The sequence below is a fragment of the Podarcis erhardii genome, assembly GCF_964252035.2.
Source record: "Podarcis erhardii genome assembly, chromosome: 16".
Taxonomy (NCBI): Eukaryota; Metazoa; Chordata; class Lepidosauria; order Squamata; family Lacertidae; genus Podarcis; species Podarcis erhardii.
Window position 1 is genome coordinate 6505577 of NC_138514.1, and position 18452 is coordinate 6524028.

At 43.4% G+C, this 18452-nt stretch overlaps 1 protein-coding gene across 3 annotated transcripts; it reads left to right on the top strand.

Moving 5' to 3' along the window:
* Nucleotides 1-274: 274 nt before the first annotated feature.
* Nucleotides 275-17767, top strand: LOC309331225 (transcription factor IIIB 50 kDa subunit-like). 3 transcript variants are annotated; one of them, XM_081843321.1, is made up of 9 exons: nucleotides 275-332; nucleotides 4268-4374; nucleotides 9931-10093; nucleotides 10280-10339; nucleotides 11023-11344; nucleotides 12049-12837; nucleotides 15990-16078; nucleotides 16861-16918; nucleotides 17670-17767. In XM_081843321.1, the coding sequence occupies exons 1-6, from the start codon at nucleotides 311-313 to the stop codon at nucleotides 12755-12757; spliced, it is 1383 nt and encodes a 460-aa protein (XP_081699447.1). In that variant the 5' UTR covers nucleotides 275-310; the 3' UTR covers nucleotides 12758-12837; nucleotides 15990-16078; nucleotides 16861-16918; nucleotides 17670-17767. The 3 variants fall into 3 exon arrangements, with proteins under 3 accessions (XP_081699447.1, XP_081699446.1, XP_081699448.1); XM_081843320.1 differs by lacking the exon at nucleotides 17670-17767 and having other exon boundaries at nucleotides 16861-17437; XM_081843322.1 differs by lacking the exons at nucleotides 275-332; nucleotides 4268-4374; nucleotides 17670-17767 and adding an exon at nucleotides 7398-7446 and having other exon boundaries at nucleotides 16861-17435.
* Nucleotides 17768-18452: the final 685 nt, after the last annotated feature.

Here is an 18452-nt window from a genome sequence, read left to right on the forward strand (position 1 = left end):
ATTGCTTGTCCTCATTGGGGCTAGGTGCGCTCAAGGTGCAGCATGATTCAAAAATGGTCCACTACATTCAACATCTATCTTACAGCAGCATAATGTTTACCTTTCCCTGAATGGCTTGGCAGATACTTCCATTGCCAAGCCATTCAGGGAGTCTGCGTACGTCGGGCGCGTGGAGCTTGCATGTCTTGTGCAACCACTCACTTCCCTGTGCTGTGAAGCAGGAATGTGCCGGAACCAATTGGGATCAAGACTGTGATTCAAACTTAATAGATCAGGAAAAGACTGAATCACCTGATGCAGCAGCACTGAGATGGAAAGGCAGGGGAAGCATGGTATGTTAAATGCTTCAAATGAGATCTCAGCTATGATCCCAATGCCCAAATTGGGGGCCAATAGAGGCATCTGTGGCTCAAACCTGTGTCTATTACAATACTGCCAGTCTGCTACGTAGCATCCTTAATTCACAGAGTCTAGATTGAGGTGGGGGACCTTCCGAATGTTGTTGGTATGTTTACTCCCATCTGCCACCGTGGTGAATGGTCAGGGATGGTGGGAGTCCTACTCCAACACATGGGGGAGCCATCTCTGGTCTAGAACCCACACTAGTTTCATATTTTGAAGGAAATACATTCATACCCTAGGATGAAATCACGACGTCAATGATCACATGGTGGCTTCATTCCAATTATTTTCCAGCCTGTCATCTACTATACCTGCGGGAATACCAGGTTTAGGACATCTCTTTAATGATTCAGAAACCAAGTGCTTTGTGCTGACGACATAATTATATAATAACTGTCAACATGGTCTCCACCCCTGTCAAAACAGCATGCTTTGCACCAGCTCACCCTTCACTGAGCTATAACTACGAGCTATTATGTCTGAGAGTCTCATTAATATCTCTTGGGCACAGCCCTGCAACAGCAGCTATTGCTTTCTTAAGCATGCTGTAGGCTTGCCTGCTTTGCTTCGTTCTGAACTAAAATACGCACATCCAGCAGAAGCCCGCTAGAGACTGGACGTGGAACATAACACAAACTATTTTATTTTATTTTGGGGGGCAATTGCCCGATCGGCCCTCCGCTGCTGCTGCGCCTGAGCAGCTCACACCAAAAGAGGACATATGTCTTTTTTTTAATAAATAATACTTATTAAAATTTTAAAGGTTACAAAAAGAAAGAGTAAAAACACCATATCAAACAAGAACAAAACAACACATCACAATAAGGAAGAAGAAGAAGAAGAAGAAGAAGAAGAAGAAGAAGAAGAAGAAGAAGAAACACAGCTAATCTTCCCATAACTTGTCTTTCATTTGCTTGTTTCCTTGACCTCCTCACACCTCCCTTTTTTGTATTCTAGTTCAGTTAACTATTTCAGCAAATCCTTTCCATCTTTTCCACTTTTTGTTCTGTAATTTACCTTAATATAATGTAAGTTTACTTTCCCTCCTTTCACCAATTAACAGTCTATTTTTTCCTAGACCCTTATAACATTTCTGCTAAAACCACATAACTTCATTCCAACATCCTTCTAACATTCATTAATTTTACAATGTTTCTGTAGATAGTCTTTAAATTTCTTCCAATCTTCCTCCACCGACTCAAAAGAGGACATATCTCAATCCTAGCATGTGATCAAATGTTTTGCCAATAAAGACCTAAGCTTCCAATTGCTTGTCCTCATTGGGGCTAGGTGTGCTCAAGGTGCAGCATGATTCAAAATGGTCTGCTACATTCAACATCTATCTAACAGCAGCAGAATGTTTACCTTTCCCTGAATGGCTTGGCAGATACTTCCATTGCCCGGTGAGGTCAGTAGGAATTGAACTGAAGAGACCTTTGCCCTGCTGTGGGGCATTCCATAATTGTGGCATCAAAACTAAGCAGACTAGGGTAGCCCTGTGTGCTGCATTAGAGAGGACAATCCTCTATTTGAAGGTTGTACGTTCCAAGCATGGATTAAAGATAATGAACCACAAGGGAGGGCAGAGGCCTTGAATTTGCCCAGCACCAGTTAATACTTGGACAGCAGCTACACAACTCACCTGATCTGTCCTCCTCTCTATAGGAAGATGCAGAGGAGTTTTTTTAGCCAGAACTCACAGGAACTCAGTTCCGGCACCTCTCAGGTGAGCACCATTGCATTATAAGAGAACAAGGGAGGAGTTCATGGTGAGTTCCAGCACCTCATTTTCTAGAAAAACAGCACTGGGAACCATAGCTGTCAACCTTCCCTTATTTGGCGAGAAACTCCCTTATTCCAGCGCCGTTTCCCGCTGCTGTCCCGGATTGTTGATATCCTGTAAATTTCCCGGGTTTCCAAGGAAGCAGCTCCTCTCCCTCCCTGCCGGCCAGGGAGGCTCCTCAACTGCCTTGCTCACCAGTAAGGAGTCTGAGAACGACTGGCAGGTGGAGCTTGCATGTCTTGTGCCGATCAAATCAGCCGCGTTGCCTGGGGACTCACCTTTGCTTCAGCGCTTCCCAGCCCAGAGGTGACGGTGTGGTTTTCCTTGCTGCTGTATCCCTTTGCTGGGTTGCTGCGCTGTGCGAACCACCGCTTGAGGCTTCGTTTGGCTGCTGGCTGGGCTTTCTGCCTTTGGGCCGGAGGTGCTCTACTGTGTGTGTGTGTGTGTGTGTGTGTGTGTGTGTGAGAGAGAGAGAGAGAGAGAGAGAGAGAGAGAGAGAGAGAGAGAGAGAATGTGTCACTGAAGCTGATAGTAGGAATGCTGTAGCTTCACACACTTACCTTCACACAATGTGTAATTAACTTAGGGAATTTTTTTACTGCAGGATGTCAGTACTTTAGATTTACAAGGGGATCTGAGAGATGAATGGGAGATACGGTTTGTCAGTATTAATGGGACAGCTAAATAGAAACTTAACCCCAAAAGTTAGGACCAAGACCTCAAGGTGGTTGTCACCAATGGAAGCGAAGGCTCGGAAAAAGCTCAATATGGAGGCCAAATGGCCGAAATATTGGGAAATATTGGAACAAGAAGGAGACAAATTGAAATTGCAGAGTTTTGAGAAATTAAAAGATAAAGAGCGAGACTGGCTTCATTATTATCAAATAAGAGAGGCCTACAATTCGGACAAAAAAATTGGCTTCCAGATGGAAAAATCAAAATTGGAAACAGAACTGTTAGATCCCAAAACTAAGATACTGTCAAGAATGTATAACTTGCTGTTAAAATGGAATACGCAGGATGAAACGGTTAAATCTGCTATGATTAAATGGGCACAAGACATTGGTCATAACATTATGTTTGCTGACTGGGAACAGTTGTGGACCACCGGTATGAAATTTACGGCATGTAATGCCTTAAGAGAGAATATTATGAAAATGATATACAGGTGGTACATGACACCAGTCAAGCTTGCCAAAATCTATCATTTGCCCGATAATAAATGTTGGAAATGTAAAGAAAATGAAGGTACATTCTTTCACCTTTGGTGGACGTGCCCAAAGATTAAGGCTTTCTGGGAGATGATCTATAATGAAATGAAAAAGGTATTTAAATATAGCTTTCTGAAGAAACCAGAGGCCTTTCTCCTGGGCATAGTCGGCCAATTGGTGCCAAAGAAGGATAGAACTTTCTTTATGTATGCAACAACAGCAGCAAGAATACTTATTGCAAAGTATTGGAAGACACAAGATTTACCCACCCTGGAAGAGTGGCAGATGAAGGTGAATTGGCGGAAATGACTGGTAGAATCCGAGACCTGGAGTTGGTGGAAGAAGATTGGAAGAAATTTAAAGACTATCTGCAGAAACATTGTAAAATTAATGAATGCTAAAATGATGTTGGATTGAAAATAAGTGGCATTAGCAACAAAGTTAATAAGAATATGCAAAAATGAATTGATAATGGATGAAAATATAGAGTTATAATATGTTAAGATATAGAGTTAAGATAAATGAAAGTGGGTAAGGATTTGCTGATTTGATTATGTAAATGGGAATACAAAAAGGGGAGGTGTGAGGAGGTCAAGGAAACAAGTTAAGGAGTTTTAAGTTATAAAAAATGGATTTGTTTTTAATTCTTTTTTTATCTGTTTTTTGTATTTTGTATTTTGTATTTTTATTTTTTCTTTTGTATGTATTTTTGTATGTTTTCTTTTTTCCTATCTTTTTCTTTTCATATGTTTTTTTGTATTTGGTAAATTTATGTCTTTGCAAAACCTCAATAAATATTTTTTTTTAAAAAACCACAAACCAAAAGTTAGGACCAAGATTCAAATCCTGACTGGGTAGCTTTGCTCACTAGTAACATTGAACCATGAGGACGAGATGGTTGGACAGTGTTCTCGAAGCTACCAGCATGAGTTTGACCAAACTGTGGGAAGCAGTGGAAGACAGGAGTGCCTGGGACAGGTGAGGCTGCTGATCCCTTATTTTGGCTGCTGATCCCTTATTTTCGAGGCTGCTGATCCCTTATTTTCAAATCTGAAAGTTGACAGCTATGCTGGGAATACCGTATGTCATATTGATTCGTTTCAATGGGCCTACTCTCAGTAGGTCTAATGTTGGATACAACACATTGCTTTTTTGCTGTTGCTCGCATAATTGTGTTTCTGTTTATCAGAAGAGGCCAGGACTGGTGCAAAACTGCCTCTCCACCTATAACCTCAAAAAATCTTGTCCCTTGTCCCCCTGCCCTCCAAGATTTCAAGCATTGCTTAAATGAGAACGTTTTTGAATTTGATGTATTTTGGAATTTTGGGGTCCCCTGCTGCAACAAAAATCAGATTTAAGCTGGTTAACACCTTTGTCCAATGGACAAATTTCTAGAAATGTGATGTAGCAACTTTTAGGGAGAGCACCAAGTGTAAAGTAAGGCCGCCATCTGCTGGTTTGAGTTTTGCTCATCCATATTTTGTTCATAATAACGTAGCATTAAATTCCCTTGTGTGCAGTGCATGGCTCATAACTGTATATGGTGTGTGCATATGTAAGTTTCTATAGTCCTCCATTCCTTCCTATGAGGGTTGCTGAAGGTTGAGGGCTTGTGCAAGTTAGGCTAGGAAGGGAAGAGAGGGTCTTGTAATACTTCTCTTGGAGATGCCACAGGTCCCATATAGCACAGTTGTGCAATTGCAACCACACAGTAAAACTTTCAGGTTCCACTTGCTGTTGGAAGAATTGTTGTTTACCCATGTTTTAGGTTTACCAAATGGTTTAGGTTTTAGCTGTTTTGTAGCACCTCTGCTTGTGGTTAACGCTTAGCTGGAATGAAATATTCAACGCAGCAATAGAGAAATTAAAATAGTAATTTATTTGTCAGACAAATAAATGAGAGGCTCAGTGGTATATGGTTACCAAGCTCTGGCCTGGCCTCCTGCCATTCTGGCCAGCACTTATATTTCTTTAATCCAGCCCCCTTGCTCCTCCTCTGGCTGCCTCTGTCCAATCAGCCTGGTTGAAATTCCTATTGGCTGTTTGCTAGAACCAATCACAAGAGATACACCCATTTCCTCGCCCTTTTATGGAACACAAAGAGCTATATATTGTTACATCTATAAATGACAAATAAGTAGTAATATATCTTACATATGTCTCAACAAGGAGTCTTAATTACCAGCTCACCTCTTGCCCTCCTTCCCCTATTGCCTTCTAAAACAGATGGTTAATCTTAAATTTTTATCTTCAACAGATGTCAAGGATCTTGAGTTCACATCAACATTGAAAGATCTCCTTCATTTGATGGTTTCTAAACAAAAAGGCCTGACAACTATATATCAGGAGTGCTCGATGGCGTCTCCTGTCTGGCAGGAGGCTGGGCTCATTTGCCCCTCTGGTCTCCTATTGCAATATGACTCTATGAAATAAGAATCTAGCATTTCTTAAATCCTTTGCATAATTACATTTAAGCCAATATATTTAAGCTAATATATTTCATACATTATCATAGGTAGCCTTTTAAAAGGAATAAGGCCTTTGTAAAGTAAAAAAAAGGAACTCAGTAAAAAAAACAGCTTTAAAAGAAGCCTCTTCAGTTTACACCCCTCCTTTCACCCCTCCTTTCCAGCCAGCTGCTTTCCCATTAGCTCTTCCCAACATTTATTGCCCTTTAACTCTCTCAGTTTAGAAAGAATGGCTTTAGAGGATTTCCTAAAAATGCTCTCTTTTCTTTCTGCCAGCTAAATGCTTCTCCATTGCTCTTGGCCTTTCAACCTTAGGAAGAAGATATGGCTCATTTTACTGGGAGGCCCATGGTGTTATTTTACCCATTCCTAATTGTGTTTATCTCTGCTTTTTTTATCTTCTGTAACATGTAGGATCAGTGTTCTCGCTCTCATCCTGTAATTTCCTTTTTTTTTTTTTTTACGACTTTGAGAATTGTTTTCTGCTATAAATCAGGGGGCCCCTTGTTCAGGAGGAAAACATTGCCAAGGTTCTTTCTAAGCAGCTGGTCTTCTGCCTGGCATGAAACATTTGAAAATCTTTAAGCTTATTTTAAAATGCAAGCCCTGATTAAACATATAGAAGCTTTGATAAAAATGCAGGCTTATGATTAGATGCCTCAGTTTGACTGTTAATAAACATCAGTTCCCCCAAAGTGGAAGCATTTTGCTGCTAGGATTATTTTATCAGGTCTGGGAAATGTGGTGCCAGTTTCACAACCACAGCATGCGGAACCGCACAGCAAAGAAACTATTATCAAAGTGCTAAATGATCGGTCTGATTGTTCTATCCAGAACATGACAGTATTTTGACATAGCACTCTTGAAACACCCTAAAAGAACAGGGCAGAAACTTGCTCTCTGCTTCCCAAGAGGGCAGGACTAGATTTAAGTCACAGAAAGGTAGATTTTGGTTGAATCCAGTTTAAGGCTACAACCTGAGTCAACATGGCTAGATTTGCAGAGTATGTCTCCAGTCCTAAGTGTTGATATTAACATTTCCCCCTATTACATAAGGAGCTGGTGTCTCACCCACTCAAAAATCTACAAGTATTCCAAGGGGAATTTATTTTAAATGAAAAATGCAAAGGAAAGATCAGGAAAGATGGAGTGAAAATGAGGCAAAGGGAGGCTGCTAATAGACGATTTACTACAAAGATGGAAAAGGAAGTCTTCAGCTTTCCTGGTGTTGTTTTTTAATATATATTTTTTATTCAATTCCACGAATAAACTCCGAGAAAAGGAGCTTAAAAGGCTGGAGCTTCAGCTCCTTCCCGTTGATCTGACAACCCCTCAGTCCAGACCCAAATGCTCCAGCCTTGGCGAAAAGGCTGGCTCGCCGCATCTCTGACGCCCTCGAGCTGAGCGGCTCCGGCGGAACCTTTGTCCTGCGCTCCCTTGTTTCTTTCCGGAGGCCGCTTAGCGTTGGAGCGCGTCTGGGCCCGATTGCCCCGTTGCCATGGGGATTGCCCGGAAGGAGCGTGTGCCCTCTTGAAAAAGCTCCCCCGGCTTTTTCCGGTGTTGCGAAGGCGGCGGCGAGAAGGTCAGTCAGTCCGCGGAAAGGGGGAAAGAGGCTCCTGGGAGGCTGTCTAGGAGCCAGGCCGGGGTTTTGGGGGGGTGGGGGGGATTTTTGGGGAGGGCATGCAACCCGCGAGCGGCGTGGGCAGAAACCCCCTTCACCTGCCGCTGATTCTGTGAGCACCGCCATCAATCCTCCGCCTCTCCATTGTTAGAAGAATTCTAAGGTCTCCAATATAGACTAAATATGGATCAATGCACACATATGTATATATTTAAACCATGTGTCTGAAATAGTGCGGGAGAGCAATCCTGAGGCCCTTTTGACTCTCCGTGACCTCAAATACTCCTCTGCAGTGAGGGAGGCAAATAGGGAAAGCCTCCCCATTGCCTTTTCGCTTGCAAATCCTGCCTTAAGGGTCTATTGGTGTCTGAATAGGGTGAGCCTGTGACCTGGCTTCAGGAACTAAAGTAGTAACCATCACGAAAGAATGACCAGGCTGCCCAGGTAATGCAATCGGCGACCATTATCAGGTATCCTGGTAGGCAGGGTTTTCCTCCTATGATCTATGTATGACGATTTTGGGGTGCTCTTTGGCTAAGGGGGTTGGGCAATGTCAAGGTTGCTGCACACTTTTGTTGATGGTCTCTCCCTCCTTGGAAGGAGGGGACTCTGTTGCAACAGAAAAATAAATATCTGCCTTGCTTTCCACTGGATTCTGCCTCCATCCATTCTTCTCTGGCCGATCATGAATTTAGGGGTCTCAGAGTCCCATGGGGGTGTTGGGAAGCAAAAGCCAAACCCCAATTTTTACATTACCATTATCGAAATCACACAAGTCAGTTTCCCCCTCTTTTTTCTGTGTCCCCTAACCAGCCAGCAGTTCACATCTCTTCCCCTTTCCCGCACTCCAGGTTGCCCTGGCGTTATTCACTTGCCTTTAGGAGCCTCTGGAGAAACAAAGGAGGAGCTTTCCACAACAACTTTGTCTCCGTGCCCTTTTTTAAAATTACGAAGCACTTGTTTAGCGAATGGCTGTAGGGCAAGTCTTGCCAGGCCACCAGAAAAGTGTTTGTGGTGTTAGGTGTTTTCTTAGCACCAAACTAATGGAAATGCTGGTGATGCTTCAAATGCGAGAGAAAAACTGCAAGCCCCACATCCTGGCTCCCTCCAGTTTTGGACAAACTGTGACACCCCACCCCCACCAACAGTCTTAAAATACAGTAGTTTCCAATGACAATGTAATTTGAGCTGAGTGCTTTGAGAGCGTTTCCTAATCAAAGCTGCATTCTGCATATCAGAACTGAAGACAGAGCCCCCACAAATCTCTGGTAGTCTTTGTAGCTCTTTTCAGAAATGTAATGCTGTATTGTAGAATCCTCAGACTGATTTTCTGATGATACTTTTCAAATGTGAGAGTATGGTAGGCCTTCAAGCTAGGAGACACCTTGATTTTGAGGGAAATAAAAAGACGTCATTTTTCTGTCTTCTCCATACTTTTTGCCCTATTATGTCTTCTAACATCCCGGCAGTGACTGTGGTTTTCGAATAGAATTTGATATACTTTAATACTTAGTAAATGATAAAAAAATCAACAATTCTGTGCGTAATTCCAACTGGTTAGGTTGATGCTATTCTTTGAACCGTCCTGAAAGCCCTGGGTATAGGATGGTATATAAACTCTATTAATAGTAGTAGTAGTAATAAAGGTAAAGGGACCCCTGACAATTAGGTCTAGTTGTGACCGACTCTGGGGTTGCGGTGCTCATCTTGCTTTATTGGCCGAGGGAGCCGGCGCACAGCTTCCGGGTCATGTGGCCAGCATGACTGAGCCACTTCTGGCGAACCAGAGCAGTTCACAGAAACGCCTTGCTGCCGGAGCGGTACCTATTTATCTACTTGCACTTTGACATGCTTTCGAACTGCTAGGTGGGCAGGAGCAGGGACCCAGCAACGGGAGCTCACCCCGTCATGGGGATTCGAACAGCCGACCTTCTGATCAGCAAGTCCTAGGCTATGTGGTTTAACCCACAGCGCCATCCGCGTCCCAGTAGTAGTAATACAACCAACTAATTTCACAGAGTTGTTGTGAGAATAAAAATTGGGTGGCGAGAGAACCATTATACCACCTTGAGCTCTTCAAAGGACAGGTGGGATATACGGTAAATGTAATACATGGAGAGCCAGTGTGGTGTAGTGGTTAAGAGCGGTAGTCTCGTAATCTGGGGAACCGGGTTCGCATCTCCGCTCCTCCACATGCAGCTGCTGGGTGACCTTGGGCCAGTCACACTTCTTTGAAGTCTCTCAGCCCCACTCACCTCACAGAGTGTTTGTTGTGGGGGAGGAAGGGAAAGGAGAATGTTAGCCGCTTTGAGACTCCTTAAAGGGAGTGAAAGGCGGGATATCAAATCCAAACTCCTCCTCCTTCTCCTCTTCTGCTTCTTCTTCCTCTAATTAAATAATACCAAAATATCAGTGACCAACTGTGGACCTGATTTATGCTTTCAGGCTGCTAAGATGTCGAGCCAAAAGAAGCGTCCAGACTGTGGCTCCTTGGAAATTGTAGAGGACTCTCATTATGCTCAGAACCAGCTGGTGTGCGCAGACTGTGGCTTCATTCTGACTGAAGGGCTTCTCACAACCACATATGCTGATGAAGAACATTTACAAGGTGAGGCTAAGAATAGCAAAATAGCTGAAAACTCTTTGTATCTTACAAAGACATAGGATTTGAGATACGACTTGCAAGCAGTTCTCAAATATAGACAGGCCCTACACCATTCAACAGTTTAAAAATGGGTGCATGTTTGAGAGCTGGGACCAAAGTTTGGCTGATATCTGTGTTTTTATCTCATAGAAGTCACATATTCACGGAGTACTGGTCAGAATGAGCAAACGAGCCGTTGTGTACAGCGAGGTACGTATTCTGCACTACTCTTTTGATGCTTTGTGGAAATTAATGTGCCTGTCATCCACAAGAGCTGCATTGTTCCACTTTCTAAAAGCAAAGAGAAAGTTGCATTTTTAAAACAGTCTTACCTATTTGCTGTGGGACCAACATCAAAACAACCTATTTTAGAGTTTTAGAGGTGCATAGAGTCCAGAGTTCAGTTTGATTGCCTGATCAAATCTCAGCTGAATCATTGACAGACTGGTTAACCATGGACCAGTCTGTTTCCATTACCATTAAATGGCCATTATAATTGTGTGTACAGCTGCAAAAAATAAAAATCGATACATAACTAAAAGCCAAATTAAAATCAACTATGAAGTTGAAACAGCAATACTAGAAGCCATTCTCAATTAGAGCCCCCAAAGACTTTCATTTTAAAAAGTTCTCCGTAATATATATATGAAAAAGCCAAAGTAGGCTTGGTTTGGACACTCCAGTTACACTACCACAATTGAAAATATGTTATCCATGATTGCCACCCATCTAACCTCTGAAAGTGGGAGCATGTGAAACAGAGCCTCCACAGATTATCTTAGTATATGGGCAGCTTCATACAGGCAAAGACCTACCCTGCGGTTAGATTTGTCACTGATAAATGTGTATGTGGAAACATTTCTTAAGTACTGCTGTGGTATTTTCCCCCACAGGAGTCAAACGTGTTCGGGATCTCTGCAAAGTTCTGCGCCTTCCTTCTCTGTTTGAAGATACAGCCGTGTCCTATTACCAGCAGGCAATCAAACGTCCCTGCTTCAGTTTAGTCAGCTTGGAGAAGAAGGAGATGCTTGTGGGCTGTTGCGTCTTTGTGACCTGCCGCCAGCACAACTGGCCCCTGACCATGGGCACAGTCTGCCTGCTGCTCTATGGAGACAAGGAGTTGTTTGCAAAGACCTATCTATGCTTCCTGAAGGAACTGGCACTGGATGTGCCTGCTCTCAGCTTGATGGATATGGTGAAAACCCACCTCAACAGGTATGTGCCCTTTCCTTGACAATACTTCTCAAAGTTGGTGTGCAGTTTCCATCGTTCAGAGACAGAATTTACAAGTATCATACGGACTGTGTGGTATATTCTTTGGAAGGCCGATGAAACAGCAAGCTTCTTAAAGTTCAGCAGGGATGGATGTGGTCAGTGCTTGGATGTGGGAACCCTGTGTGTGCTGTGTGCTTCCATCATGGAAGAAATGGGTATTTTCATATGTGCATGTATACTCCAACTCCCTGATTTCTGAGATTTCATCTGAGGCACTTCAGGCAGTTCCAGGCTTTTCTCTTTAGCCACAGGGGCAGCAAACTTCCTTTTTTAAACAAATAATTCTCAGAATTGTGAATTCTGCTCCTGCTACCAATCCCATAATTGCTTGGAAATCCTTCCTATTATTATTAAGGGCAAGAAGCCAACAAACAGAATTTTGTTGAGCACAAGTTAGGAATAGTGTAAATTCAGCGCTGTCCACATAGTGCTGGTTAATGGAAGATGCTTGCCTTTTTGATTCAAGCTGCTCAGCTTGCCTTTTTGGTATCCTTGGAAAATGCAGGGTCTTCTGCCCTTTGCCCTTTCACAGGATGCTTTATTTTGCTCATGTCCCTCTTTCATCTCTTTGTCTTCTCCATCCTGCCACATCTCCCAACCCAAGGCAGTCTATCTAATGGCTTGTTTGATTTTCATCTTTCCAGCTTCAAGATTTTCCAGAATTCACCCAGCGTCCCGACTAAGTTTGTGGAAGAAAAGGAGCAGCTGGTGGCAAGGACTATTCAGATGGCGGAACTTGCCAGCGACACGTGGCTGGTGACCGGCCGGCACCCCACCCCCATAGTGACCGCAGCAGCCTTCCTGGCTTGGCAGTCTCTCCGGCCTGTCGATCGCCTCACTTGCACCCTTTCTCAGTTCTGTAAGCTTGCTGGTATGGAGGCTCCCCGGCCAGCCCACCAGAGACTGAAGGAGCTGCATAACATCCTCCTGCAAATGGCTTCTCAGCTGGGCTGGTTGCGAGTGCTGAAAGTGGACCGTCGGAGCGTGGCAAAGCACATTGGTGACCTTCGGCGGCACCGCCGTGTGCTTCTACAGGCTGCCTTCCGCATCGTGGATACTACGGAAGACCGTGACCTAGAAAACTCAGCAGCTGCGCCACTGCAGCTAATAGAGGAGAGCGCTGCAACAGTAGAAGAGGCCTCCCTCTCAGGAGAGAAGCAGAAGTTCAGCAAGCGGAAACCTTTGCTCCCACCCTGCGTCTTGAACCCCGCAAAGAGGCTACGAACTCCTGAGCTAAGCCTTGAAGATTCTGCTATCACTGGGGACGAGCCCATTTTAGACAGTGAGATAGAGCAGTATATCCGGACGCCAGAAGAAAAGGAGATGTTTAGCAAGGCTCAAGCGTGCCTGTGACCTCGAAGCTGCAAGTGATTCAGACAGGCTTGCAAGCAATAGCCTTCAGATACATATTTTGCTCTAGGAGGCTTAGTTTGGTAAGAATAGAGTTTACACTTCCAAAGTTAATGCTAAATACATTACTTCTGGCAAATGAGCCATCATAACCACTAGAGGATTGTGAAAATTTGTGTCCTGGGCTTTTTAGACTTGTCTACTTATGTACTGTCTGAAGCAAAGGGATTCATTGGTTCCCAGATATGATTCCCACGCCCCCCACTCTCCTGTCCCACTAAGAATCTCCCGCATCCTTCAAGCATGGCTCCTTCCCCCCTACTGTGGTAATAATTAAAGACAGGTTTGGGTGGCCTGGATAACTTTGGTTACTGGTAGGGACCACTAGGAACTAGTTGGCGAGGTTGTGTGATTATTTTCCTTCAACTCTGAGAAGAGGTATAGGAAGTGGCCACATTGCAGTGGTTTGCATGCTGTTTATGACAACTTTTGGTGTAAAGATTGGCGTATCTCTGGGTGAGAAGTAGTATCCACTCTTGAAGGGTTGGGTGGAGGCAGTCAGCCAGCCTGAGCAACAAATACCTCTTTGAGTTGGCATTTGACTTGAATGAGTGTTTGCCTGGTCTACTTATGGTCCTCATAGTTAGACATGGGACAGTGGAAGAGAAGTGTGAAAATCTAATTGGAAGTTGTTTCCGACATGCATGCTTTAAACCTAGATCCAGAAGAAAAAGTTGTGCTTTGCAAGAATCTCTTTATAGAACATGGTATGGTGGTTCCTGAACATCATACCCGTGTCACAAGATACGTGGTGAGTCAGTCGCTTTGATTAATGGAGCTGCTTAGTTAATTTTTGTCCCTACATGCACACGGTGAGGAGAGAGCGAGCGGACGAGTGAGCGAGGGGCCTTGGTGGAGCTCCTGCTGCCAGGGGCAGTCTACCTGCCGGGGTGCAGGTCGCATGCGCGGAGGGAGGGAGGGGGCTGGTGCCAGGCGCTGCCCAGAGAGGCCTCCTAAATATGACCCGTTGCATCTGATGTTCGCTCCTTCTTTATTTAGGGAGTCATAGCAGGACTTCTGAAGGAATGCGGATAAGGGTATGCTTTAACTTCAAAGGGAGAGAGGAGATGCGCCAGAGTGTTGTGGTCAGTGTAGGATTAGTCGGGTTCATTACTTTGTCCAGTTCCAGTTGCTGCATTTTAAGGAGGAGATAGACAAACTAGAGCAGGAATCTTTCTTGCTGTGGGGGGCCAAAAACTTTGACATGTGGGTGGGGCAACCAGCATGTAAATCACATTCTGCCATTGTGACATCAAAATGTTGGCAAATGGGTTGTCTTGACTACCTCCCAACATAAATTGTGTAGGGTTCCAGGTTGGGGTTCCAGAGTGCAAGGGGCTTTGGCAGTGTTATGCCTTGTAAGCCTCCCTGCATTGCTTCTTTCCTTCTCTTATGTCAGAGATCCAAAGGAGCTTCACAGAATTGCTTTCAAAGCCCTTTGCAAGCCTTCAATGAGCTGCAGCTTGGACAGTAGGAGCGATGGTTGAATGGGAGCCGACTTTAATGGCAACCCTTATTGGGCAGGTGAGCGTGGCTTCTCCAGAATGGCCTCATGGGCAACTGGGACTGGTGGGTCACGTTTGGTCTGTGAGCTGGAGGTTCTGCACCCCTGAACTACAGCATATTCCAAAGATGGTGAGGAGTCTGGAAACCACGTCCTATGAGGAACAGTTGAAAAAGCTGGGCATGGTTATCTTGGAGAAGGAAAGGCTTTACAAACAAGCCTGTAATGCAGATTAGTATTATTCCTATCCTGATTTGTGCAATATAACCACTTTGTAAGTTCATTGCAAAAGCAATATTCAATCCAGGTTCCTAGGTAGCTTTTAAGCCACATTGTGCTGTTCAAGCAATTTATCTAGTACTGTCAGGTGAGCTGTTGGGGACGTAGCTCTATTGGCCAGCAATGATATTTGAGTTTCACATCTGAAGAGCAATAGATTCAAATATAAATACTGATAAAATAAGTAATGTGCTATAGTAATTTTTCACCGATGCCTGCTTCCATAGCTATTGTAGAACAAACCCTGCCATTAAAATGTGTTTGTCCAGCAGGCTTACCAAGTTTACTTTGGCAGTCTTGACTGCTTTATACAGCCATGATAAGTATTCAAAGTATGTTAGAAACAAATGTCTTGTTCATAACACTTTACAGTGGTGCCTCGCAAGACGAAATTAATCCGTTCCATGAGTCTCTTCGTATAGCGGTTTTTTCGTCTTGCGAAGCAAGCCCATTGACAGCTTAGCGGATTAGCGCTATTAGCGGTTTAGCGGCTTTTAGCGGCTTTTAGCGGCTTATCAGCTTAGCGGATCAGCTGATAAGCGGCTTAGCTGCTTAGAAAAAGGAGGGGAAAGGGGGAAAAAACCCGCAGGAACTCGCAAGACATTTTCGTCTTGCGAAGCAAGCCCATAGGGAAATTCGTTTTGCGAAGCGCCTCTAAAACGGAAAACCCTTTCGTCTAGCGGGTTTTCCGTCTTGCGAGGCGTTCGTCTTGCGGGGCACCACTGTATTGTTAGACTAAACAGCACAAGTCAGAGTTGAAGCACTTTATTAGTTTTACAGATGAAAATTGGGGCTTCAAGGTTTATGTCGGAATCTATCAATTAAGAGGTAGCTCACTAATCAACACCGCACCCTTAACATGTGGACAGACAATGCAAAGATGCAATTCAGACCAGTTAATATTTTTTCGTCTGAAGGCAGGGAGATCTGAAATGTGGATGAAACTGTTGCCAGATCTCAAGACTGGATGCTTATGTATAAAACAGAAACACTTCCCTGTACTGAAAGAATTAGATGTCAATGAGATTATTTCTGACAGGCCTTTTCCCTGATGTGGTAGTACTGTATGTGCTTTTTGTTTTGTTTTTGAAGGGTAATCTTTTAGCCATGCAATAACTTCCTGTAGTTTGCCTAGAAATAGTTTCACCATGCTATCCGCTGTTTTAGGAAATTGGGCCAAATGATGAGCTTTTAAAATGTGAATATAGAACATCGCTCACTTGTGTTCTAGTGCTTTCCCTCCTCTAGTTCTTCTCTTTTGTTTCCTTTCCTGTTTTGATATGTATGCTTTTAAGGCATGCAATTTCCTGAAAATATTGTCGGAAAATTCCATATTTTGGGAGAAATAGCATGCTTTCCTGGTAATGACTTTCTCCTTTTCTCTCTTTCTAGCTCTGTATCCTCTCCTGTATCCAGCTCCGTTCAAGACTGTTCGGCAGAATTTGTCTTGGTTCATGTGGTGCCTTTCAGGGAGTAAGAAGGTTGGACACACTAAGATGGCAGGCTTCTTGGGCTTTAGTGCAGAAACAGTCTCTTCTACAGAGGTCCTCTGACTGTTGATACCTTTTATGCAGATGCCTTCATGGCATAACCTGAAATGGACAAGGTCATGCTGTGGAGCTCTTATACCATAACTCATGAACTAGTAAGGCTTGCTGATGTTGCATGATACCAGAGCATAACAGCACAGGTTAGGTGGAGCTGTTAAGCGATCATGGGACTCGGCTTAGTAGCAGAGCCTTTCCTGTGTCTTGCTGCAAAATTATATGAATATTTGGGGGAACCCATTGCCCTAAACAATGGATAAATTTACAGAACAAAATTAACCCTTTCTTGGCATGGTTCTCATTGATCCTCTGGGGGAGGCCCCAGAAAGCAATTCTGGAGAAACACTTGTTTTGTGAGGGTGCTTATAATTATTACATGATTGTAATCCCCTTTATTGAACCACACTTCCAAGGATTTAACAGAGAACCATGAAGCTCTAGACAAAGTCTGTAAATATGTGACACATGACACATTTTATCTGGCTTTGAGGTCCTGTGACAGAAAAGATGAAATTGAAATTGCTGGCTAAATGCCACTAATATCAGTCTACACACCTACCTGGCATTTTGCTTACACAGAGAACCTGACTCTGTTTAGCTTGAACTGAAAATTAACTATTTTATACGTAACACACCCTGAGACCTTGTGGGGAGAGGGTGGGTAGGAAATATTTAAGCCCCTGATGCTGAACCTTTGCTGTTCTTTATTTGTACAGATGGTACAAGCTTCACTCCAAACCAGGAAAGAAGGAAAAAGAGAGAGATGAGATTGAGGTGGATATCCAATTCATGAGGAGCAACATGACAGCCAGCATGTTTGATCTGTCCATGAAAGATAAGTCACGGACACCATTTGGCAAGCTGAAAGACAAGCTAAAGGGGAAACGAGGCAATGGATTGCCAGACACAGCTTCAGCTATTGTTCCGAGCATTAGTCACTCCCCGGCTGACAGTGAGGAAGAGTCAAATGAGAAAGAAAAGAAAAAAATCAAAGGTCAAGACCTTATTCTCAAATGTTTTAACAGTTGTGTAATTTACAAAGTGTGCTAAGTAGTAAAATGTGCCATTTTTTACAACTTTTTCTTTATAATGGTTAAAGCTGGACTTCTTGTATTATTTAAAGGCAGTGCTTGGAAGCTGTGAAGAAACAGAAGTGTCTTCATGATTGTGCTTAATAGTTGTAAATGAGTAGGGTGCAGGTGGGTCTCAGTGGTCCCCAACCTCAGTGGACTGCTGTTGTTAAGAGCCATCAGTTGATCTAGGGCTGGATTAGGTATTAGTATTTTCAGTAGTATTGGGACTTGGGCTCTCACTATTCTGATGCTGATTTCTTTCTTTTCCGAACCCTCCACAAATGAAGATAACCTGCTTTATCCACCTTCCACCAAATCTCATAAGAGAACAGGTAGTGCAGATAACAAGCAACTAAACCAAATCTCCTCCAGTAACACCAAGAAGGATTTTCAGTAGTACTGTATTGGGACTTGTGCTCTCACTATTCTGATGCTGATTTCTTTCTTTTCAGAACCCTCCACAAATGAGGGTCACAGAAGAGGTCATAGCTCAGATGAGAGCAGCACTGCGGACCTCCGAATCACAAAGGTATCCTTGAACCCTTTTGATAACCAAAATGAAGCCGATATAAAGGTAATTTAAGATATACTATATTTTAAAACCTAATTGGGTGGTCTGTGCCCTGAGTTAGGAAGCTTGTAAATTTATTGGCAGGATTAGACACACTGCAAAGGAGTATAGTCGTTTGGAGACAGAAATGTGTTCAAGTTTTCTAGGTGTACAATTCCCCCTGCCCCTGCTATCCTACCCATCTGGGCAATTTTCTGAGCCTTTTACTGACACAAGTTTAGATCTGTGAGTGGGTATGAATTCCCCAGGCTCAAAACTTGCTATGTTCACCGAAGGACATTGGCCTGAAAGGGATTTTTGTTTTCAGATAAGCAAGGTTTAGTGATTTAGTGCCTCCAACTAATATTGCAAATGATCTGTTTGGTGTTTGAGCACAGAACCTGAATTATTACCACTTAACTGAAACAACCACTACTGCTGCTGCTTTGTATTTATTTAGTATTTTTCGCATGTTATGAGGAGGGTCTTATCTTCACTTTTCCATGTTTATTACTGGGAAGAAATAGTTGAAGGCAGGCGTACAGAAACCTTGTATGCACATTTGTCTGCATGCCATAAAAGTACTTACTGGCAAATCCTGAAATTCTAGTTTTTTGTGAATCTTCAGTAGCTTTTAAGATGCTTAGACAGATGACCTCTTTGCTCTGAAATCATTCCTGGGATT

Bases quoted from the DNA above. Each gene is read 5' to 3' on its own strand.
- LOC309331225 (XM_081843321.1), top strand. From the start codon at position 311: ATGGAAAGGCAGGGGAAGCATG. The intron at 10,094-10,279 runs GTGAGGCTAAGA...TTTATCTCATAG, and splicing joins TGATGAAGAACATTTACAAG to AAGTCACATATTCACGGAGT. The intron at 11,345-12,048 runs GTATGTGCCCTT...TCATCTTTCCAG, and splicing joins GTGAAAACCCACCTCAACAG to CTTCAAGATTTTCCAGAATT.